The sequence below is a fragment of the Artibeus jamaicensis genome, unplaced genomic scaffold, assembly GCF_021234435.1.
Source record: "Artibeus jamaicensis isolate MK-2021 breed Jamaican fruit bat unplaced genomic scaffold, CSHL_Jam_final contig_64, whole genome shotgun sequence".
NCBI lineage: Eukaryota > Metazoa > Chordata > Mammalia > Chiroptera > Phyllostomidae > Artibeus > Artibeus jamaicensis.
The window spans coordinates 9998525-10024787 of NW_026521911.1; the positions used below are offsets into that span (position 1 = coordinate 9998525).

The following is a 26263-nucleotide window of genomic DNA, read 5'->3' on the forward strand; positions in this document are numbered from 1 at the left end:
TGTTATGTATGGGGAGTTTGGAGAAGACTTTATACAGGAGGTGCCATTGAGTTGGGCCATAAAGGATAAGAAGCATTTCTGATAGGTTAAATAAAAGGCGGGGCTGGGGAGGGAATTCTAGAGAGTCCTTATGAGCCAGGACATGGAGGTATAAAGCTACAGAAGGGTGTCAGGATAATTTGAATAGTACTATGTGGCTGATATGCAGAGTGTGTGACAGGAAGTGGAGGAAGATAAGATTGGACTGGGTGTCTGGAATGTTATGCACATGAGTTTAGACTTGGTCTCATAAAAATGGGCAGAATCATGTTCCATGGCACGTGGCACACTGCCTTATCCCTGGTGGCAGTTTTTAGCATTTGTCACTTTCCTGGCACCAGAAAAGACTCTGGCCCCCACCCTGATGCCATGCTCCATTCACAGGCAAAATAATGCCCATGCCCTTGCATATAACAATTTTTTTTGCCAGTTCCACTACCAAGGCATCCCAGATCTGAGGGCAATCCTTCTCTTTTATTGAAGGCCAAATTGTTGCCTTCATATTATTTTCAATGCTCAAGACTCTGCTAATTTCTTCTTGGTCCAGGGGAAGGTAAACTACACTCATAGGTGTAAGGAACCAGGACTCTGATCCCTGCTCTACAAGAACCTAGACTGTAACCTTGGCTTGTCTGTCATCTATAAAATGGGGAAATTATCTCTAAGTTCCCATTCAAAATAAGAGCCTCTGATTTTAATTTCAGGGTCAACATGTTTTCAATTAGGCCAGTCAGTGCCTCTATCTGCAAAGTCCTGCTTTAACATGTGGCAAAATAATTTTCTATGGTTATAATCTGTTTTATTCTCCCTGAAATTTGCCTCACAATTCCTTGTCCATTCTAGAAAGGCTGTCAAGGATGTTTGCTTTGATGCCACAGGAGAGTTTTGCGTTGCTAAGTAGGAACAGAACTTGCTAAACAAAACCTTCTCTGCCAAAGAGGAACTTCTTTGACATCCTAAATACAGTGAAGATACCAGGCAACTTGTCCCAAACCTGTTCCAGAAAGAAAACAGCACTTTTCAGAAAAGAGAGGCAGGGCTAGTAAGATTGAGAACTTCTTCCTTAGGATGACCACAAAATTGAATCTTTTGTGGGAGGATATTTTGTAGATAAAAGTAACATTACTTATTAACAATTACCCTGAAGCACAGGCATAAACCAGGGTGGTCCAAGGCACACACTGTGTGATGTAGTCACCCTCCACCACCATTAAAGCCAAGAAGGAATGTGGCAGCAACCCCACCCTCCTACAGAAATCACTGATCCATCCCCACACTCCTCTGCTGAGCCCAGATGAGTCTAGAACCCTTTCAGCACAGTGCTCCTGGCATGACCAATCCATCAGTGTTGGCCTTTCAGTTAAAATCTTTTATTACAGTTAACTTTGTAATAAAAACAAGACACAGTGGATACTGTAGTGCTATGCCCAGCTCCCTTCTGAGGCTGACGAAGCCATTCCTTGGTGGCTAAATCTACTGTCTGCTGATGCTCAACAGCTTGACCCCTCACTAAGTACTGCCCACAGCTGAAGGAAACTGACTTCTTCGAGGTCATATTCTCTCCCAAGCACACCATAACTGCCTGGGTGATGCAGGGATACAAAGCCTAGACCCACCTTGCTCCAATGTGGGTCAAGTCTGAAAGGCCATTCCAACTCCAATGCTTCTCATAGGATCAGCGGAGGCTGATGGTTGGTCAGCTTCTCCTTCTACCCAACCTTGACTTCCTCACTTTCCTACAGACGTGTCTCCCAAGAGTCCTTCTCAGTCATCCTTCTGCACACAACTGTCATCTCAAGGTCTGTTTCCAGGTATCCCTATCTAAGGAACCAAACTAACCACGTGCTGTTAGTAAGAAGTAAACCACTGGATGTACAGAAGGTGCTCAACATCACTAATCATCAGGAAAGTGCAAATTAAAACCATAATTAGGTATCACCTCACACATGTCGGAATGGCTAACATGAATAAATAAACAACAGGTGATGGCGAGGATGCGGAGAAAGGGAACCCTCATGTACATTTGGTGGGATTGTAAATTGGTGCAGCCCCTATTTAAAGCAGTAGAAAGGTTCCTCAAAAAATTAAAAATGGAACTGCCATATGACCCAGGAATTACATTTCTGAATATTTATCTGAAGAAATCCAAAACACAATTTGAAAAGATATATATCCCCCTACGTTTATCGCAGTGTTATTTATGATAGCTTAGGTATGGAAGCAACCTGAGTGTTCCTCAATAGATGAATGGATAATGAAGATGTGCTATATATACACTAGGGAATATTACCTGTTCATGAAAAATAATGAAGTCTTGCTATTTGTGAAAACATGGTTGAACGTAGAGGGCATTATGTTAAGTGAAATAAGTCGGACAGATAAAGACAAATACAATAGATTTCACTTATATTTGGAATCTAAAAACACAAAATGAATGAACAAACAAAACAGAAACTCATAGATACATAGAACAAATTGATGGTTGTCAGATAAGAAGGGTTTGCAGGATAGGTGAAAAGATGAAGGGATTAAGAAGTATAAATTTCCAGTTACAAAAACAGCCACAGATATAAAGTACAACATCGGGAATATAGTCACTAGTATTTTAATGACTATGTATATATCAGATGGGTACTAGATTTATTGGGATGATGATTTTGTAAGTTATATGTCTAATCACCATGTTACACAGCTGAAACAAATATAATATCATATGTCAGCTGTTACTGAAAAATATTTTTTAAGTAAACCCCAATGTTGACTTCCTGATTTGTATCTTAATACAGTGGGTAATTTTCTTGTTCTCACATTCAACCGATCCTCCTATAAAAGCTGCCCTGGGAAATACCTGTTCCTTTCATCTGTCCAATCAGAAAATACAAGTTGACTCCTTCTCTAGACTGTAGTAGAATAAACAGAATTGCTATTTGGTTTCACAGCAATAAGTGGAACAAATGTTTTTAGGGAGACAGGAGAGCTGGGTTTTGCTTCTGGCTTTGCCAACAACTCACTATGATGTGGGCAAACCATTTACTTTCTATAAATGGGTCCAAATTTACTTGTCTACAAAATACAGGACTTACCAGAACAATCATCCAAAACTAGGAAATAAGGCAGAAGGGTGGGTGCCATTTTTTTCACCCTTATACAGAAAAAAGACCAGAGATTTTCCAGAGAAATATATTTAATTTCTCTCACAAACTGCAATTAATTAAAGGTGTGAGATTTAGTAAATATATACTTTCCAGTATATATGAAAATAATTTCTGCTTATGAGATAACAACAAATATTCATAACCTAGTCTTTAAATGTAATCCAGTAAACTTATCCTTTCCATACTTAATATATATAATCAGCTTATCAGATGTTCTTTGAACCAATCATCATCTTACGGATTCCTCAGGGAACTTATAGCTTTAATGTAGCACAAAGGCATCTAGTATTCCTTCCAGAGTAAATCCTCTGGACCATGTTACCCTCCAGAGTACTCAGCAATAACAGAGTAACCAGCTCTACATCCCTGATCACTGTGAGACTAGGGTAGAGGCTGGGAAAAGAGCAGCACAGTCAAGGCTTAGTGAGAGAGGCTTTCCCAAGGTCTGAAAGGTATGAAGGTTACATATTGTCAGAGCTGGGACTCACGGAAGGCTTGTCTTGCACTGAAGGCAGGCCCATAGCTACACTCCTCACACATTCATGCCATGTCTCAGCCGCCTATATATCACATACGCCTAGTACATAATAGGCATTCAATTTATACTCTATGCAATTAAAAAAATTTAAGTATTCCTAGTGACTAGTACTTACATGCTTCCAAAAGACAAAATCTATCAATTAGCCTCCCTTCAGGCCACTAGCAAAGTCAGACATCAGGAGCCAGACAGGCATATGTTCTGTCCCATCATTGCCATTTCACGGCCAATTAGCAGTGTAAACCTTGAACCTAAAATAAAAGGGTGTGAGTGTCAGTTTCCTTCCCCATCATGTGAATAATCCGCATATGATCGATTATATCCTTGTGATGAGGATTGAAGTAGAAAAGAAATGTGAAAGCACTTAGCACAACGCCTAGCCCAAAGGTGTCCCTCCACAATGGTCTTTTGGTCTTTCCTTCCCCTCCCAGAGGCCCCTGGGAGGCCTTGAGGCCTTGGCTGTGCGGCTGCTTCTACCAGCCACACAGGGGTCAGGGGATGGGAAAATCACTCTGTTCAAACAGGTGTCACTGTTCTTAACCCACAGTCTCGTTTCCTGATCATGTCTTAATCTGCTTGTCGGTGGTGAAAGTTGATTTCTTGCACATTCTTGCATCAGTGGGAATTTCTGCCCTTGGCTGACAGGCATTATGGGCTGGCTTTGACATACAGCCCTACAGGGCCTGAACAGCCCCTATTCTTTCCCAGTCCTGAAAGGGCGCTTTGTGCCAAGGATTCATTAAACTGCACTGCACAGCCCCTTCAGAAATGGGGCCCAATAGTGAACAGTCGATTTAACTGGAAAAGCTGCTGGAGCTGTTAAATTAAAGGGAAATAAAATGCACTTTGGACTCAGTCTGCCAGAAGAAATGGTGACCTAAAAGGAAAATCTTCATTTTTATTGAATTGATGTTCTTATAAAGTTTAGTATGTCCTGGAAACTTCCTCATGACAGGCAAAGAGATGGATAGACTCAGAACACAGGCTTGAGAGAGTGGGCTGTTTATTCACCATCATTGTCCCAAAGTGAGTCTCGGGCTCTTAGAGGGTGCAAAGGAACAACCTGACTTTGAGAGAAATATCAGGGGACTCTGCAATGTGTCACATAAAGTGGGTTTTGAAAATTATTTTTAAAGTACTTTAAGACCAGGCTTCTCTTTCATTCTTCGAACATTTGAAGGACCAAGAGCTATTCTTTTCCATTTTTCTGCTGTCTTTCAGGGAGGAGACCCAGCTGTTTCTCCTCATACTGCAGTGCAGACATATTTGAGTTGAGCACTGTGCTCTGACATCTGGCTCAGCAGCCTCTCTTTTAGGTTTGAGATTTCAGAAGTACGCGCAAGTGCTCCAAATGACTTTCTCTTCAGCTTCACCTTCTGAGTTATAGAACTTCTTAGCATGGTAAGACAGAACTGCTACTCACGTATGCTGGGGTACTGTAATTTTCACCAAGTCCCATGTGCAAAAAGCAAAAGCCACTGCCCTTTCACAGGTAAAACGTAACCATGTGGTCATCTTACCTTTTCTCTGCTAAGCTGCTGTGAGCTAAGAAATCTTAACTTGTTGTGCATTTCTCTTGTTTTCAGATCTTTATACAGAATCTGCTCCTAGATATGTTACAGATATCAAAATCCTAGTCAAGTTCTTTTTGGGTTTTCATCTGAAGTATCATTTTACCGAAAATGACAGGGTCACTGTCTCAGAATTTAAAGGGAAATATTAAAGGTGATGTGAAATAAATAAAGGCCCACTTCTACCCTCACTAGTCAAGGTCATTAGAATCCAAACACAGATTTTTGGTTGCAAAGAAAAGGCAAGTCTTCCTAAGAAGTTTTATGTTTTCTTCGTGAAACCATTTTATATTAAACTCAAAGCCATTAATTAATTTTTTTAAGATTCTGCATTAGGCAATTCAAAGCCACCTTGAAAATACCCTGAAGTTGGAAAATAGAAATCTCTCCATGTATTTATTTTTAATCATAACTATGGCGTCCCACTAATTAGTATTGTTTTATTCTTTGTCCATCTACCACTAATGAGTTACACTCAAACAAAATAAATCATGTATGGGCTCTCCACACCAGAAAATTCTGGGTTCGTAATGAAACTGCAGCCTGTGAACATTTCTAGGATGGACTGTGCCCACGGTGAGCCCTGATAGTAATTAGGGTCCACACCTGCAGCAGAGCAAACACAGTTCCATCCACCTTCCATTAAGGATCGTCAGAGTGCGAATTGGCCATGCCATTCTGTGTGGATTGTGTGGGTGATTACACTCCACTACTTGGCAGTAGGGTAAATACTCATTAAGAAATACATGTTACACCAGTCCAGCTTTTACACATGGCATCAGCCATTCAAATGCACTCTTCTACTCATGAGTTATCCCAACACAAACAATTATAACCTGTTCAAAATATATTTAGCCCTAAAGATGGGACAGAAGAGGACTTTCTGGATCTACATAGATATGACCACAGGCAGACTACCAGTGAAAGAGAACGTGAATTTATTACAGCTTATCTAACAGAGAATGACCAGGAAAGGGAGGTGATCAAAATTCAAGTACAGGAGGAAGCATTTTCCCAAAGAATTCAGAACAGTCCTTAATTCTTCTGTTTGTTTAAATGACTAAAATTTGATGGGCCTTTTTTCCTACCAGTGTGTAATCTTTCTGAGGAAAATAAAGAAGTTATTCTCAGTGCTTGTGAGATCATTCTGAAAGGTATAAACATATGCATAATGGGAAGGACCAGAAGGAGAAGAAAGGGAGAAAGAAAGAGAGGAAATATTTGAAATAATATTTGAGGATTTGTCTCAAAATAATTTCAACTTCAAATCACAGATCCAGGAAGATCAGAGAACACCAAGCAGGATAAATGCCAAAACAAGAACAACAAAGATACTACACTTAGATCTTTTATTTTTGAAATTACAGAAAATGAAAGATAAATATTAATTCCTGAAAGAACCCAGAAGAGAAAAGCACTTACTCTGCTAACACTAATCAAAAGAAAGTGGAAGTAGCCATATTAATTTCATGCAGAGTGAACTGACAGGAGAATCATTAGGGGTAAATTGAGGCAGTACATAATAATAAAGGGGTCAATTCTCTAAGAAGTCAGGACAGTCCTCAAAACCTATGCACTTAATCACAGAGTGTCAAAATATATGAGCAAAACTGAATAGTATTGCAAGGAGAAAGGAATAAACCTATTATTCCTTTGAAAGTTCAACACCCTCTACCAGTAATCAACAGATCCAGCAGGAAGACATAGTTGAACTCAACACCATCAATCAATTGCCTGTATAGAACATCTATAGATTACTTATTTCAACAATAGCAGAATGCATATTTTTCCCAAGCATTTATGAAGATAGACCATATTATGGGCCATAAAATATACCTTAACAAATTTAAAAGAATAAAAATCATATAATATCTGTTCTTAGACCTATTGAAATTAAACTAAAAATCAATAACAGAGAGATAGTTGGAAAATCCCAAAATACTTAGAAATTAAACAATGCATTTTTAAATAACACATGGACCAAAGAAAAATCTCAAGAAAACCAAAAGAATATTTTGAAGTGAAACATGGTCTATCAAATTTGTAGTATTCAGCAAAAGTAGTGCATGGTAGAAAATTTATAGCATTGACTGCATTAATTAGAAAACAAGAAAGATCTAAAATCAGTTATTAAGTTTTCACCTTAGGAAACTAGATATAGAAGAGGAAATTAAGTCCAAAGTAAGTAGAAGGAAAAAAAACTATATATATGCAAAGAAACCCAAAACACTAATTTGAAAGAATATATACACCCCTATCTATGATCATTGCAGTGCTATTTACAATAGCAAAGACGTGAAAGCAGCTCAAGTGTCCATCAGTAGACAACTGTATAAAAATAGCTGTGGTACATTTACATAATGGAATGCTCCAAGCCATAAAAAAGAAGGAATACTTACGTTTCATGACAGCTTGGATGGACCTAGAGTACTATGCTAAGTAAAATAAGCCAGTCAGAGAAAAACAAATATCACATGATTTCCCTTATTGTGAAATCTAATGAACAATATAAACAAACAAAAATAGAAACAGGCTCATAGATACAGAAAACAAACTGACAGTTGTTGAGGTGGGCAGGGAGGACTGGGTGAAATAGGTGAAGATATTAAGCAAAAAAAAAAAAAAAGAAAGAAAGAAACTCATAGACACAGACTCCTGTATGGTGATTACCGGAGGGAATGGTGTGGTAGCAGATAGAAGAGCAAAAACAGGGGATGAATGGTGATAATAGAGGACTGTGAGTGATGAACAGAATACAATATATAGGAGATGTAGTATAGAATTAAACACTTGAAACCTGTATTTTATTATTGTTCAAGTTCAGTTATCTTCATTTTGCCCCAACATTCCACCGACTACACCCATCCCACCTCCTACCCTTGATCCTATCCTGCTTTTGCTTCCTCCATGTGTCCTTTATACATGTTCCTTGATGACCCTTCCTCTTTTTCCCCTGTAATTCCCCCTCCCTTCTGGTTATTGTCAGTTGGCTCTTTATTTCAGTGTCTCTGGTTATTTTTGCTTACCTGTTTGTTTTGTTGATTAGGTTCCACTTATACATGAGATCATATGGTATTTGTTAAGCTCCCTAGTGAGGATACACAGAAGATTCTGGACAAATGTAATGAAATCATCAACTGGCTTGTTAAGAATCAGATTGCAGAGAAGGAAGAATTTGAACATCATCAGAAAGAGCTGAGGAAAGTCTGCAACCCTGTCATTCCCACAGTGAACTAGATCATAGGAGGTGAGCTGGAGGAAGGGCTGGGGGTCCTCGAGGAAGGGATCCCCTCCACGTGATGGTGCCTCTTCCGGGCCCACCATAGTGTTGGAGAGGACTGAGCAGGGCATTCGTGGAGGAGAAGGGGTGGAAACAGAGCTGAGAAACTGGCTTCATACAGGAGGTTTGATTAAAAAAATAACTATATTAAAGGTCACTTTCATAAAAGAAACAAACACTAAGGGGGCGGGGGGGAGGAGACTAATATGAAATCACTAGTTGGTGATTTCTGTGTAGCCTGAGTGAATTCCCTGAAGTGAATTCCCTGACGGGATCTACCAAGAACATCAGACTGATATAGCAAAGTTTGATTGACAGCTAGCACAGTGGCCTAAATCTTTGCTTTTACAAAGTAAGACCCCTAACTGGAGCTCATGTGCTGCTTCTTGAGAGATGCCTGAGAGAACCCCAGTTCACTACATCATCTTCCAGATCCTCCTGAGGCTTTGTAGAACAGTAAGTCTTGTTCTTGCTTTCCTTTTCACAAAACTATTTTGCCTGGATTCCACCATAAATATATCATGTGGGATGTGGAAGAAGTACAAAGGAACTATTGGAGAAATTGTATTGGACATTATATTATTGCAGTGAGTTTCTTTTTTAATTAATTTTTTTATTTATGCTGTTACACTTGTCCCAGTTTTTATCCCTTCCCCCCTCGAACCCAGCCTGCTTCACCCTTCTGTAGTCATTGCCACACTGTTGTCATGTCCATGAGTACTCCATATATGTTCTTTGACTAATCCCTCTACCTTCTTTCAATCATTCCCCACATCCCTTACTGCTATGATTTTATGCCTCTGTTTTGCTCACTAGTTTATTTTGTTCATTAGATTCTTCTTATAAGTGATATCATATGGTGTTTGTCTTTCACAGACTGGCTTAGTTCACTTAGCATAATGCTTTTTACATCTAACCATGCTGTCACAAAAGATAGGAATTACTTCTTTCTTTCTAGTGTATAGTATTCCATTGTGTAAATGTATGACAGTTTTTTAATCCACACATATACTAATGGGCACTGAAGACCTTTTCCAAATCTTGACTGCTGTGAACAAAAGGGTGCATAAATTCTTTTGAACTGGTGTCTCTGGATTCTTGGGGTATATTCCCGGCAGTGAAATCACTGGGTCAAAAGTCAGTTCCACTTCCCATTTTTAATTTTTTGGAGGAAATTTCATACTGTTTTCCACAGTGGCTGTACTAGTCTACACTCCCACAAACAGTGAGCTAGGGTACTCTTTTCTCCACATCCTCGCCAGCACTTGTTGTTTTTGATTTTTTAGTAGTGATAGCCATTCTGACAGTGTGAAGTGATATCACATTGTGGATTTAATTTGCATCTCTTTGATGGCTAATGATATTTGGCATTTTTTCATGTATCTATGGGCCCGCTGCATGTTCTCCTTGAAGAAGTGTCTATTCAGGTCCTTTGCTCATTTTCTAATTGGATCGTTTGTCTTCCTGGTATTGAGTCATATGAGTTCTTTATATATTTTGGAGATTAAACCCTTATCTGATGTGTCATTGGCAACTATGTTCTCCCATACAGTTGTTTTCCTTTTCATTTTGTTGATTGTTTCCTTTGCTGTGCAGAAGCTTTTCAATTTGATATAGCCCCATTTGTTTATTTTTTTTCTTTATTTACCTTGCCTTAGGAGATTTGTTAGCAAAAATATTGCTATGTGAGATTTATAAAATTTTACTGCCTATGTTTTCCACTAGAATTTTTATGGTATCACAGCTTATATTTAACTCTTTTATTCATTTTATATTTATTCTGCTGTATGGTGTCAGCTGGTCATCTAGTTTTATTTTTTTGCACGTACCAGTACAGTTTTCCCAACACCATTTGTTAAAGAGACAATCTTTACCCTATTGTATACTCTTGCCCCCTCTGTCAAATAGTAATTGACCATAAAGACATGGGTTTATTCCTGGGATGTCTATTCTATTCCATTGATCTATGTATCTGTTTTTATGCCAGTGCCAGACTATTTTGATTATAGTGACTTTGCGGTATAGTTTGGTATCAAGTATTGTGATCCAACTTTGTCCTTTCTCAAGATTCCTGAAGCTGTTCAGGTTCTTTTCTTGGCTCCTTATAAATTTAAGGACTATTTTGTTTGAGATCTGTGAAATATGCTATTGGTATTTTAATAGGAATTGTGTTGAATCTATAGATTGCTGTGGGTAGAATGGACATTTCAATGATGTTAATTCTTCCAATCTATGAACACAGTATATGCTTACATTTATTTGTACCTTCCTCAATTTATTTCTTCAGTGACCTATAGTTTTCTGTGTACAAGTCTTTTACCTCTTTGGTTAAATTTATTCCTAGGCACTTTTTTTGTTGTTGCTATAGTAAAAAAGATTTTTTCCTTAGTTTTTCATTCTGATAGTTCATTGTTGGCATACAAAAATGTCATCTGTTTCTGAATATTGACTTCATATCCCACTACTTTGTTAAATTCACTTATTAGGTGAGTAGCTTTTTGGTGGAGCCTATAGTGTTTTCTATGTACACCATCTTCCTTTCAAATTTAGATGGCTTTATTTCTCCTTCTTGTCTCATCAAGTGGTTAGGACTTCTAGTACTAATTTGCCTAAGAGTAGTGGAAGCAGACACCCTTATCTTCTTCCTAACCTTAAATGAAACACTTTTAGTTTTTGCCCGTTGGTAAGATGTTGGCAGTATGTTTTTCATACATGACCTTTATTATGTTGAGGAATGCTCCCTCTATTTCCACTTTGCTAAGTGTTTTTTATCATAAATGGATGCTGATTTTTATCAAATGCTTTTTGTGCATCTATTCATATGATCATGTGATTTTTGTCTTTCCTTTTGTTTATGTGATGTATCATGCTTACTGATTTGTGAATACTGTACCATCCTTGCATCCCTGGAATAAATCCTATCTTGATCATGGTGTATGATCTTTTTAATGTATTTCTGGATCCAGTTTGTTAATATTTTGTTGAGGATATTAGCATCTATGTTCATCAGATATATTGGCCTGTAATTTTCTTTCTTTGTTGTATCTCTACCTGGTTTTGGAATTTGGATAATCCTGGCCTTGTGAAAAGAGTTTGGTCCTCTTCCCTCTTCTTAAATCTCTTGGAATAATTTGAGAGGGATGAGTTAGCTCTTCTTTGAATGGTAAAATTTGCCTGTAAAGCCATCTAGTTCAGAGCTTTTGTGTGCCAAGAGTATTGTGATTACTGCCTCAATTTCACTAGTTGTCATCTAGTCAGGTTTTCTACCTCTTCCTAACTCAGTTTTGGAATATTGTATGTTTCTAGAAATGTATCTTGCCACCCAGGTTGTCCAATTTCTTGGCATATAGTTGTTCATAGTATTTCTCACAACCTTTTGTATTTCTGTGGTATCAGTTGTTACTTCTCTTTCATTTCTTATTTTATTTATTTGGGATCTCTCTTGTTTTCTTGGTGAGTCTGGTTAAAGGCTTGTAGATTTTGCTTATATTTTCAAAGAACTAGCTCCTGGATTCATCGATCATTTGAATTATTTTCTTAGTCTCTATTTTATTTATCTGTTTTGATCTTGATATTTCTCTTCTTCCAGTAGCTCTGGACTTTGTGTTGTTGTTCCTCTACTACTTTTAGATGTAGGGTTAGGTTGTTTGTTTGAGATTTTTCTATCTTCTTTAGATAGGCCTGTAATGCTATGAACTTCCCTTCTGGGACCACTTTCACTGTGTCCCATAGGTTTTGGGTTGTTGAGAGTTCATTTTCATTTGTTTCCAGGTACTTTTGAATTCCTTCCTTGATCTCATTGTTAACCCATTCATCATTTAATTATCTGTTATTCAGCATCCTTGTATTTGAGTGTTTTAAGTTTTTTCTTGAGGTTGGTTTCTAGTTAAGCCATCGTAATGCAAAAAGATGCTTGATAAGATTTCAATTGCTTGAACTTTTTAAGGCTTGTTTTGTGTCCTACTATGTGGTCTATCTTTTAAAATGATCTATATGCATTTGAGAAGAATGTGTATTTTGCTTCTTTCAGGTGAAATATTCTGTAAATATCAATTAAATCCATTTGCTCTAGATTGTCACTTAATGTCTCTGTATCTTTACTGCATTTTTTCCAGTCTGTTCATGGTTGTCAGTGGGGTGTTAAAATTCCCTACAATGACTGTATTGATCCAGATGCTGGCCTGCAGGATCCGTGTATGTTGTGGCTTCTAGTAAACAAATACACACAGACAACAGAAGTCCTGTGGAGAAAAAGGGATCGCATGGCCATTCTCTCAAGGGGAGAGTGCCCCGACCTTGCCTTGACAAGCTTTTTTTTTTTTCTGGGTACATTACATGGAGGGTAGTCCTCATTTACTAGGCACAGATTTACTGAAGGGGGCTCCCTTTTACAGATAACAAAAGAAAAAATGCTGCTAATTACTTCAAAGAGAAGGATGTTGCAGACCAAGGGGAAAAGTTGAACTGGTCACACTCCATATTGGGTGGTTTAGCTCAGATTTTAGGAAGATGAAATAAGCCCTTTCTGCCTCAATTCAGAGTGAGAGAGTTTTAGCAAAAGCAAGCCTCATAGCAGCCTAGGTACAATGCAGGCCCTATTCCCCATGGGAAAACCTCTCTGTGGATGTGGTCCTGTGAGCCACTCTCTCCCCACTGAATGGAGGCTGAGCTACATTCCCATGACATGCAGAATGGCTCCCTACACTGTATTGCTGTCAATCTCTTTCTTAAAATCCTCCAAGATTTTCTTTGGTTCTGCTCTCTTCATTACATCCTCACTAGCCTTGCTGCCAGGACCCAAATTCCCTGGTTTCTATCTTCTCCCATCCTTTCCTATTAAAAATTTTCAGTCTTCACCTTTTTAACCTCTCCATGGAATTGCACCTTCTTGTCTTAGTCCATTCATGCTGGTATCACAGAATACCACAGACTAGATGGCTTATAAACAACAGACATTTATTTCTCACAGTTCTGGAGGCTGGAAGTTCAAGATCAGGTGTCAGCACAGTCAGCTTCTGGTCAAACCCCTTTTCCAGGTTTCAGACAACCAACCATGCCTGTGTTCTCACAGGCACTGTGGAAGGGGATAGGGAGCTTGAGGGGGGGTGAGGAGAGTGCTCTCTTTTATAAGGACACTAATCTTATTCACGAGCTTAGGAGTTCACATTGGGCATTGGGATTTCAACTTATGAATTTTAGGGGACACAAACATTCAAACCATAGTACTCTTCACCAAACACCACTTCCAGACTTTCTCCTTACTAGCTCTCCAATGGGCTAATCTCTCCTGTTTCTCATTTTATAAATTTTTTCTCAGCCTTTTTGTGTCTGTGTGGATTCTCTCTCTCTCTGTAGATGATGCACACATCAGTTCCTGAGCCATTTGCTACAAACAAGTACATAGTTTTTTACCTTTATGGTATGCACTTATCTTCGCTAAGTATATTTTGCCAGTGCTTTCTGATATTTGCCAATTTATGGCCTTCTGACCATTCTCCACACCTCTTCACTTCCTCCCACATGGTTTTTGTGTGATCATAGCTGCCTTAGCAGCTTTTACAACTATTTTACATTATGGTGTTTGTAGTTGTTTTATTTGGTTGGGTTTTTTTTCTGGTAATTTATTTTCAAGTAAAGAAGAGGGAACACTGACTAATGAAGCCATATTTATATCAGAAATTTAAAAGTTTAAATTTAAATCAGGTGTGAACTCAATCTAGGTGATGACAAGTCCAGAAACGGCCATGAGAGCGAGTGGAGAAAGCTGGAGTCAACGTGAGGACCCTCTCTCTAGGTCTCTCTCTGTCTCTCGCCGAGCTCTGGGCACACTGCCTTGGACCAGGCCTTCAAAGGTTCAAAGCTTTGTCTGACATTGGGCCTTTGCATTTGCTGCTCCCTGGAACTGGAACTCTCTGTTCTGGCTTTCTTCTTGGTAAAATGTATGTGTAATTTGAGAGGGTGACATGATGGGGTCAAATCAAATCCTGCTGTGCCCATAGCTCCAGTCTCCCTGTTTTCCCCCTATACTCACTCTTCATTGCTCCATCCCCTTCCTCCTTCACGGTGTCTCTCACACACACTGGATTAAGTACTTCTATTATAAAGGAAAATTCAGCTTTCTTTAACTCCTACCTCCAAGTTTGCCTATCCAGACCCATCAAAGGCTCAGCTAAACATGAAAAGGTATTTCCTCTAGTAATCACAGTCCTTAGATGGAAGCTAAAATGAAAATGCAATGAAAACAATGTGTATCTGCCAGGGCAATTCCTCAAACATTCCAAAGAGAAAGTCAGAGGAAACTGACATGTAGAAAGGGAGCCAGACTTACCTACAGCAATTTGTCAATCCAAACCAGGTGTACCTGAGCACCAAACTCAAGTTCTCAGTCTCCTAGCTCAAAACTATTTTCAGAGAAAGGGACATTAAGTGGAATAAAGTCTGAGAGCTAGAGAGGGCAAATTACCCAGGTCTTCACTCTGACACCACTTTTCTCCACTTGCCCTCATGGCCATTTCTGGACTTGTCATCACCTAGAATTGCCCCACAGCTGACTCAAATTCAGACTTTTAGATTTCCAATATGAATATGGCTGAGTAAGTCAATGTGTTTTCCTGAACACTGTATCCCATTTCTATGTGGTACTCTTTCAATTATTCTCTCTATTCTTCATCTGGATAACTACTACTTATACTCTAATGTTGGACGAACTATTACTTTCTTAAAGAGTCTTTCTTTTACTGCCTCTCTGGCTGAATTAGACTTCAGAGTTATTCTCTTTTACGGTACCCTGTTATTTTCATAACATTGGTACTAATACAAATACCATTGTACATCTATTTCCCTGTGCACTTATGTTTATTGTCAGTGTCACTCAGTTTGCAGTGGGTTCCTTGACAATGGGGGTGGGCATGATTAATTTTAATGCTTCTAAACTCACTGCCTAATACAGTACAGGGAACAAACAAAGCATTGAATAAATATTTGTTGTTAAAGAGTTCAATAAAGAGAAAGACAGGCATTTTGAATGGCTCATCCACATGGATACTGAAGTCACTGAAGTTAATGACAGAACTTGGTCTGGAGAGGTGGCATAGTGACAAACCTGTTGCTGTCAATGAATGAAGAGAATGACCATGAGTCCAGACAGGGGGAGATAAAAGATTGTGCTGTGAAACAACACTCATAAGACAAAGTTTTTATATCATCAAATTTTAAGTTGCGACACAGGCTACTCGCCCCCATTCTTCATCTAATTTAAATCCGTCTCCCACTGTTCCCAGTACCCCCAACCCAAACATTTCCGCTGGGCCCTCTAGAAACTTGTTCAGTTCAGAATAACTCCCGTGACATCTTCCATCTCTTCCCTCAGATTCCATCTACCTACCAGCCTTAGTTAAAACCAAAATTTCCCCTAAGAATTCTACTTTTCTGGCATTATACTCGATTCTCAGGACAAATTCTAACCCTTTCTTCTTTTTCAATCATGGAAATAATTCCTGTTTTTAAGCTTTTGTTACAAGCCAGTTTCTTACAACTGAGTTATAGACTGGCTCTCCACCCCAATACGTACCATCACCTTAGAATTATTTCCAGTTCAAAGAGACAGTTCATCTAGCAAACTAGCATCTCAGTTCTATGAAGGCCACATTTCCACTAATATACATTCATCCACACAGTTACCCAACAAATATTTATTGAGCAACTTTTGTGGCCCAGCACAGTACTTAACACTGAGATGCCATCATAGCTAAGATACAGACTATACTCATGAAACTTATAGTCTAGCAAGTAGAAAAGGCTATTTGTACAAAAAAGAAAACCTCTGAGGGACAGACGACTGTGTTCGCTTGTTCACCACAGTATCACTAACACCTCTCCCTGTATGTGGCCCTAAGAATATTCAATATTCTTTGAATGAATTAAACTTAATTATGATGTAATGTATAGAGCAAGCACAGGATGCATTAAAAACACAAAGGAGAGATAGATTATAAAAAGGGAAAGAAAAGAAACCAAAGGACAATTTTCAAAATGTTAAAATCATAATTCTCATAAAAATATACAGGAATCAGGGGCCATCATTTTAATTGACTCTTAAGGGAGATAAAGAGTGGATAACACAGCCGTTCAAAATCAGTGAAAAAAACTGAATCTTAAAGTAAGACTGCTAACTTAATGTTCTATAGGTCAATAAAACCACAAGAAAGTTTTATTTCCCAAGTCAAGTGGTCCCTTAACAAATTTATCAGATGTTTTAAGCATGACATTGAAAAGACATGAATTTTGGTTTTGCCTTATTTCTGTTATTTTAGGCACTTTTTTCCAACAAAGCCTTCTCTGAGGTAACATTGCACCTGATGACTGAAGGGTGAGTGGAAGTCGGCCAGTAAGAACGGTGAAGGGAGAGGCATCAAGTGTTCCAGGAGCAGGGAGAGTGCAGAGCCCCACTTCACTGCTGTTGTCAGACCTTGGCCTTGATCCCAAAGAGAAAATGTTTACATTCTAAAACATTAAACCCCGATATGTCACTTTTTGAGCACAACTTTTAATACTTCCACATTACACTTTATCCCTTTTTATACAGGATTTTCAGCTTCATACAGACCTCTGATCCCTTGTTTTTTTCATTCTACCCTAGGCACTGGCTTCAGGTCCATCTGAACTCCATGGCTGACCACTTTACTTACTCATCTGTCGATACTCTCAATTCTGTTACATACTGTTAAATGGCCAGTCTTCCATGGCAGAAATAAATTTATTTGCTTAAATTTATTTTCTTAGCAAGTAAATAAAGATGATATTTGAATGGATGCTTGAACTTAGTAATTAAGCATAATTTGAAATGGAAATGGAGAATCCACAATGCATTACTCTTAGAGGAAATATGACTGGGGAGCAAGAAGTGGGTGAGGGAACCCTTGCCTTTAGAAAAACTCATTGGGGCACATCTATATTTTAGCTGCTGAGTCCAAAAGTAAACTTGCCGTGGTTTCAATTCTCATATTGCTGGTTTTGAGAGTCATTAGATTTTGTTTCTGCATAAACCAAAAAATTGGCACAAAAACAGGTAAAAGTATTTTTTTTCAGTATGCAAATGTACCTTCTCAGAGGTATCTGTCCTTCACCCTTCTGCTTAAGAACAAGATCAAAATCAACAAAGCTTCTGGTCTGCTCAAAGGAAGTCACACCAATGAGACTCAAATACCCAACCATAAAATATGGAAAATAGTACCCTATGTATAGAACTTTTGTATGGATTAAAACAATTTACATGAAAAATCCTTGCCTTGCACCAACACAAAGACATACAAGGAAAGGCTATTAATATTGTTATTATTGTTATTATTATAAAGTTGTGGGAGAAGGAGGAGGGAGATAGAAAATAATGGGAAAGTGGTAGACCAGATATTCATGATACAGTAAATATGCATGAGGCATATGAAGCACTTGCTTATCAGGTCTTAAATCGACTACCCATGGGTAATACTCATTTTGGCATCATACATCTTTGCCCAAGAAATAAGGATAAAATTTATAACTGCTCACTAGGTCAACGGAGAGCTACAACTATGCTAGGTGTGCTTGCCCTGCAAATATGCCTGTTGGCTGAGGTAACACATTGCTGAGCCTCCTGGTTCAAGATCACTTTAGTCTTTAAAACCACACAATCAGGAAAGAGGACTGATGAGGCAGAGAAAAACAGGACATACGAACTCTGCTTAGTACAGGATTTACATAGTGTGCTTGCAGGCTCCCCTGATTGTGTTCATCTAAATCATCTCTTGCCCTTTGCTTCTTGCTATATCTTAAATTGATTCAATAAACTCTGTATTTTTTAGCTTCTTAATTTGGCAGAGCTTTTTAAAACATTTTGTCATTTCTCTTTTAATGTCTGAAGGATCTGTAGTAATATATTCTCACTCCTAATACTGGAATTTTGTACATTTTATTTTTTGCCCCTGATCAATTCTCCTAGAAATTTATCAGTTTTCTTAATCTTTTCAAGAACTATCTTTTTAACTCACTGAATTTTTTTATTATTTGATAATCATCTTTCATTGACTTGTGCTCTTAATTTAGTTATATCCTTCCTCCGTTGCATTTAATTTGCTTTTCTTTTGCTAGTTCCTTGAGGTAAAGACTTCTCAAGTGATTGGTTTTTGACTTATCTTCTTTCCTAATATAAGCATTTAAAAATTAATACTCTATCCCTGGCTGGTGTAGCTCAGTGGATTGAGCACGGGCCTGTGGAGCAAAGGGTCGCCAGTTGAATTCCCAGTCAGGGCACATGCCTGGGTTGCAGGCCAGGTCCCCAGGTGGGGGACACATGAGAGGCAACCACACATTGATGTTTCTCTCCCACTCTTTCTCCTTCCCTTCTCTTCTCTCTAAAAAATAAATAAATATTTTTAAAAATTAATACTCTAAATTTCTCTCCAGTAGTGTATTATGCTAAGTAAAAAAAAGTCAGACAAAGACAAATGCCATATGATTTCACTAATATGTAGAATTCAAAGAACAAAATAAATAAACCAAACAGAAACAGACTCATTGATACAGAGAACAAACTGATGGTTGTCAGATGGGAAGGGGGTTGGATAGATGGAGGAAAAAGATGAAGGGATTAAGAAGGAGAAGGGTCATCAAGGAACTTGTATAAAGGACCCATGGTCAAAGCCAAAGAGGGAGTAGGATTGAGGGTGGGGATGGGTGGTGTGGGGGAAAGTGGTGGGGAAATGGACACAACTGTACTTGAACAACCATTTAAAAAAAGAGAAAAAATTAAAAATTTGCACCACCAACAAAAAAGTACAAACTGGTAGCTACAAAATTGTTGCAGGGATGTAAAGTACAGCATAGGGAATATAATCAATAATGTAATAATTATGTATGATGTCAGATGTGTACTAGATTTATCAGGATGATCATTTTTTTAAGCTCGTTGGCTTATTTATTTATTTATTTATTTATTTATTTATTTATTTATTTTTAGAGAGAGGGGAAGGGAAGGAGAAAGAGTGGGAGAGAAACATCAACGTGTGGTTGCCTCTCATGTGTCCCCCACCTAGGGACCTGGCCTGCAACCCAGGCATGTGCCCTGACTGGGAACTGAACCAGCAACCCTTTGCTCCACAGGCCTTAGCTCAATCCACTTAGCTCAATCCACACCAGCCAGGGCTCAGGATGATCATTTGGTAAGTTAAATAAATGTCTTAACTAGTATGATATACACCTGAAACTAATATAAAATAATATCAAATATAAAATATACTTTAACATTGGGACTATCGGTACCTTCCATATTAGATGAGTTTGTGAAAAAATTAGGCTATTCCACAGTGGCTGACCAATTCTTCTCTCCAATATCCACAACTATCTTCTGAAGATCTATCATTAAAAAAGTCTTCAAAGCCAATTCAAAATAAAATGTGTGATCTCTAGTTTTTAGTTTATCATTAAAAATCTTTGAACCATTTAAAAATAAGGTGAATAAAATGTAAAACTAAAATTTTCCCTGGAGACTGCTTTAGCTATATCTCATGAATTTTACTGTATTATATTTTTATTATTCAGTTCAAATATTTTCTATTTTTTTGATATTTCTTCTTTGATTTCTTCTTCCATGGATTATTTATAAATGTTATTTACTTTCCAGATATCTGGGAATTCTCAAGATATTTCTAGTTTAATTGCACTGTGGTCAAAGAACATGATTTTCCATTGCTTTATAATCCCTTGAAGTCTACTGAGACTTGTTTTCATGCCAGCATATGGTCTATCTCAGTAAATGTATTATGTGCATTTATAGTGAATTTGTATTCTGCTATTTTGGGGTGCAATGTTGTGTAATATCTGTTAGGTCAAATTGGATGATGGCATTATTGAAGTTTTCAAAATCCTTTCTGATTTTTGTCTACTTGTTTCAGCAATTACTAAGAAAGGAGTGTTGAAATTTTAAGTGTAATTGTACACTTGTCTCTGTCTCCTTTTCAGTTTTGTCAGTGTGCTCTATTTTGTTCTCTGCTATAAGGCATATACATATTTAGGAACTTGATGTCTTCTTGATGATCTGACTTTTTTTGTTATAAAATATCCCTCTTTATCCCTGGTAATATTTCTAATTCAATTGTACTCATTTAATGGCAATATAGCCACTCTGGCTTTCTTATGACCAATGTTTACATATCTTCCCCCATTCTTTTAATTTTAATCTATACATAGAGTAAATTTCTTACAGAAAGTTTATATGGGTCTTACTTTTTTCTCTAGTGGAATGATTTCTGTCTTTTAATTAGATTGTTAGGTCAGCACTTTCCAATTGAAATAAAATGTAAGGCACATATGCAACTTTAAGCTATATAGCATCTACATTTAAAAATAAAAATAAACATTGTAAATCAATATTAACAATATATTTTTTGTTCAACATATCAAAAATATTTCAAAATTTATTAATATAATTTATATCAGTTTTATATCAAGTTTTCAAAATCCAGTATGCATTTATATTTACAGCACATCTCAATTCAGACACTAAATATTTTTCAGGAATAATTTACTTGTATTTAGCTTTCATAAAATTTATAGTTGAAAAAGTAGATTCACATACCCAAGTTGTTCTAAGCATTCTTAAGAGTTTTCCAATAATTGGAGTATCACTTTTAAATTTAAATTAATTAAAAGTAAATAGCCCTGGTTGGTGTGGCGCAGTGGACTGAGCACTGGACTGAGAAGCATATGGCTGACTGTGTAAGTCCCAGTCAGGGCACATGCCTGGGTTGCAGGCCAGGTCCAAGGCAGGGGGTGCTGGAGAGGCAACCACACATTGATGTTTCTCTCCTTCTCTTTCTCCCTCCATTCCCCTCTCTAAAAATAAATAAGGTCTACAAAAAATATATTAAAAAATAAATAAAAGTAAATAAAATTTTTAAATTTAGTCCTCAATTGCACTAACCATGTTTCAGATGCTCAATAGCCACATGTGTCTAGTAGCTACTATATTGCACACCAGGGGTTTAGGCCATTGATGCGGTTAGGCGTAAATGTACCATTGTGCTATTTATTAACAATTAGTTTTGTTCTTTATTTTCTTCTTTCCTGCCTTCTTTTGGATTAAGAATTTTTCTTATTTTATCTTTGATATTCACCTATTAATTACATATTTTTGTTTCCCTTCTTTAGTGGTTGTTCTGAGTTTTACAATATGCATCTCTAACTTATCCTATTCTACCCAGGACCAACCAATATTATTATATTATTATTATCATCATACTTTATGACTAGCGTAAGAATGTTCCAATGAGATGCTTTAATAACAATTTTTGTGTCATTTTTGTCATATATTTACTTCTATACCTTGTGTATATTATTATTATTTTTCCTTTAAACAGCCAGTTATCTTTTAAAGACATTTAAAAGTAAAAAATAAATAGCCTTTTTAAATCCACGCACTCTGCCATTTCCGGTACTCTTCATTCCCTTGTGCAGACCCACATCTCCATCTGGGGTCATTGTCCTGCCACCTGAGGAAACTTGAACGTTTCCTCTTCTGCACATCTGCTGGTAAAAATCCTACTGGCTTTTGTTTGTCAAAAAAGTCTTTTTTTCTTACTTTCTTTCATTTAAAGGCTATTTCCACTGGATATAGAGCAGGTTTAAAGTAGCCTTTACTCTTAAAGCTGGTTTAGTCCTATTACTGACACAATCTTTCTGGGCTCCCTACTTATTTTTCTTTTTTTTAAATGTGTTTTATTGATTATGCTATTACAGTTGTCCCAGTTTTTTCTCCCTTTTATGTGCCCTTCACCCTGTGACCTGCCCCCTGCACCATCATTTTTTCACCTTAGTTCATGTCCATGGGTCATACATGTAAGTTCTTTGGCTTCTCCAATTCCCATACTATTCTTGACCTATCATTTATGCTTCTTATTCTCTGTACCTTTCCCCCCATTCTCCCCTTTCCTCCTCCGCACTGATAAGTCTCCATGTGATCTCTGTTCCTGTGACTCTGCTCCAGTTCTAGTTGTTTGCTTAGTTCATTTCTATTTTTGCTTTTTTTTTTAGGTTTGGATGTGGATAATTGTGAGTTTATTGTCATTTCACTGTTTGTATTTTTGATCATCTTCTTTTTCATAGATAAGTCCCTTTAACAGTTCATATAAGAACTTGGTAATAATGAACTCCTTTAACTTGACCTTACTTGGGAAGAACTTTATCTGCCCTTCCATTCTAAATGATAACTTTGCCGGATAGAGTAATCTTGGATGTAGGTCCTCGCCTTTCATGACTTTCAATACTTCTTTCCAGGCCTTTCTTGCCTGCAAGGTTTCTTTTGAGAAATCATCTGACAGTCTGATGAGAACTCCTTTGTAGGTGACTGTCTCCTTTTCTCTTGCTGCTTTTAAGATTCTTTCCTTATCTTTAATCTTGGGTAACTTAATTATGATGTGCCTTGGTGTGTGCTTCCTTGGGTCCAACTTCTTTGGGACTCTCTGAGCTTCCTGGACTTCCTGGAAGTCTATTTTCCTTTGCCAGATTAGGGAAGTTGTCCTTCATTATGTTTTCAAATAAGTTTTCAATGTCTTGCTCTTCCTCTTCTCCTTCTGTCACCCTTATGATTTGGATGTTGGAACATTTAAAGATGTCCTGGAGGTTCCTAACCCTCTCCTCATTTTTTTGAATTCTTGTTTCTTCATTCTACTCTGGTTGAATGTTTATTTCTTCCTTCTGGTCCAAATTGTTGACTTGAGTCCTGGTTTCCTTCCCTTCTCTGTTGGTTCCCTGTACAGTTTCCTTTATTTCACATTTTACGCCCTTCACTTTGTCATCTATTTTGCAGCCAAACATACTCAACTGCTTCTGTGGGCGTCCTGATTACCAGTGTTTTAAACACTGCATCTGATAGCTTGGCTACCTCTTCATTGCTTACTTGTATTTTTTCTGGAGCTTTGATCTGCTCTTTCATTTGGGCCATATTTTTGTCTCAATTTGTCTGTTATATAGTATGGGCAGAGACTTAGGTACTGACCAGGGTGGGCAACCCACATCACTGCATTGTGATGTTATATGTGGGGGAGGCTTCTGAGAGGGGACAATGCCACTTGCTCAGCTCTCACACTGCTTTCAGTCACTTCCTCCATTACCCACAAGCAAATGGGGCCCTTCTGGTACTAAATCCCAGGTGGGTGTTTGTGTACATTCCAGGTCCCTATGGGTCTCTCAAAAAAACTTTCCTGTAAGGCTAGGAGTTTCTCCTTCTGCCTCAATCCCCACAGATTTTTGCAGTCAGAGGTTTTGAGGCTTTATTTCTCCCCACTAGAACCCTGGTTGTGCAGTCTGTCTCACTCCCCAGTTGTTCTTCCCAGTTGATCTGCACTCAAATGTGGGACCACTTACTCCACCAAGTGCTGTCTTGCCCACCCAGGTACTCCAGCCACCACCTTGCTGTGATTCCTCTCTACCCAAGCTGCTCTGGGCTCCCTACTTAAAAAAAAAAAAAAGGTGTCTCCACTCTCAACAGTTGGAACTCTAATGTTTTTCAGCTCTGAGAACTGTCCAGCTTATAGTACTATTAGTACTTTACCTGACCTCATGTACAATATAGTATTCAGCAACCAGTTCAAGAGAACACCTATGTCAATTTCTGGAGCTCTTTTTGCCTAGCTTCCTTTTTTCTGGTATTCTGAAGAAACAAAAATCAGAGTTCAACCTCCCTGAACTCTGATCACTGTCCCTTCATGGTAATAATGCAGCTCTGCCCATAGGACTCTCCTCTCTGCTAGGCAATCTATAAATAGTCTCAACACAGATGCTCTGAAAATTGTACTGTTTCTCTTTGTTGCAGGATCATAACCCTCCTGCAGGCTATTATTTAATATCTAAACATTTTTTAAAGTATTTGTTGTCTGATTTTATTATTGTTTATTCCAGGAGGGCATTTCTAGTGCCAGTTATTTTATTATAGCTGGAAGTATGTCTACTATTCTTTTTCTACAAATGAAAATTTTCCTTTGGCCTTATTAAATTTTCCTTGCTATGGCCTTATTAAAGGTCATCCCAGCCCTTAGATACCTGTGCTTTGAGGAGCAGTCTGTATTCTGAGTATCCAGGCACTAGTGCCAGGATTAAGGCAAAGTAAGTGAAGTGTCTAAGACACAAAATTTAGGGAGGCACTAACTCTCAGGTTTATAAAAAACGCTGCTCCTGTTCTTACATGACACAGAGAGTAAATGTCTCTTTAAATTTTGCATACTAATGTTTCACTTGCCTACACTAGTCCCAACTGTGTCCTGCATATTCTTGCTAAATAGGCCAAAAATGCATTGCCCTGAATTCTCTTTACTTGGATCAGTTCTCAAGTTTGTGTTTGCAGTAAGCAACCTTGAGAGATAAAATAATTTATTCTCTGGACAAAGTATAAATTTATACTGTCCTCATAAGAGCAGGAACTCCCAAGGCATCCCAGCTATCACACCTGCTCAGCCAAGGGACGTGCATATGCTACCATCCTCAACTATGCTGACCCTGCAGACCCCACCCATGCCCACCCTGCCGCTGGATGGATGGACGACCACGATGCCTACCCCACCTACGCCAACGACACAAACCACCCATCCCCACCTAAGCCTCTGCCGCAGCTACTGAAGACGATCTCAAGAACTGGGTGCAGTCCAAAGATAACCCTGAAAAGGAGGAACTTCACCTCTGGACCCAGGAACTTACAGACATATCTATTTGTCCCAACTTTCAAGAGGGTCTGAAGGACAGAGTTATCCTGTGCACATTCATGAATGAGCTGCAACCGGACTCAGTTGCTAGGGTTCAAGTCTCACCAATAAAGTTTTGCCAGAGAGACAACCTTTCCAAATTCATCAAGGCCATGGAAAACTACGGGTGTGGAAAAGGAGGACCTCTTCGGGCGGAATTCTGTGTGAGAATGAGGACATGCGTCAGGTGCAGCTGTCTCTTCTGGCTCTGAAAAGGAAGGCTGAGGCAAAGGGGCTGTGGTGTGGCGAGGACACCTGTGACAAGTGCTTGGAGAAGCAGGAGCAGAACTTTGATGGCGCCACCACGAAAGCAGGCCAGCATATCATCCAGCCTCAAATGGGCACCAATCAGTGGGCCAGCCAGTCAGGCATGACGCCAGTCAGACGGCTCCCAGCACCGAGCAGCACATCGATGACACCACACTGGGGACTGACGAACGTGACAACTCTTCCATTTCTGGGCAGATGGGCTGCATGCAGGGCGCCAACCAGAGTAGCCAGGACGTTGGCCTGAACCAGCAGATATATGACCACAAGTACCGCCCACAGGGCCCAGGGGCTGATGGGGCTCCAGGACTGGCAGATGAATGCTCAAGCCCAGAAAAGGCCCAAGAGTAACCCCACCCCTCCACACACTACCAGGAGAAGGCAGGCTACTGAGGCCACAGGGTCCCTCTCCCCATATCATTGCACTGTCTGGGATTTCAGGGTTTTCTCTTTTCATATGGTTTAAGTGCTTCCAGCTGAGGGTCTGTGAAAGCCAGATCCAGATGCCTGGGGGATGAGGGTTTCTTCCAAGGCACATGGGGTAGCAAATTTCCCAGCAGGCTTTGGGCCAAGCTGTGGCAGGAAGAGAGCAATGCAAGGAAGAGAGTTGGTCCCAAATGGCTTCCCTTGCTTATGCCTCTCTTCCC

The 26263-nt window shown here is 38.7% G+C and overlaps 1 protein-coding gene across 1 annotated transcript in view; it reads left to right on the forward strand.

The window, feature by feature from the left end:
* LOC119038061 (calponin-2-like) overlaps positions 1 to 25967 on the forward strand; it is a 29611-nt gene extending 3644 nt beyond the window's left edge. The window contains 3 exon segments of the mRNA XM_053670733.1: positions 25209 to 25505; positions 25508 to 25723; positions 25726 to 25967. Coding sequence (XP_053526708.1) covers positions 25209 to 25505; positions 25508 to 25723; positions 25726 to 25967 — 755 coding nt within the window.
* The last annotated feature ends 296 nt before the right edge of the window (positions 25968 to 26263 follow it).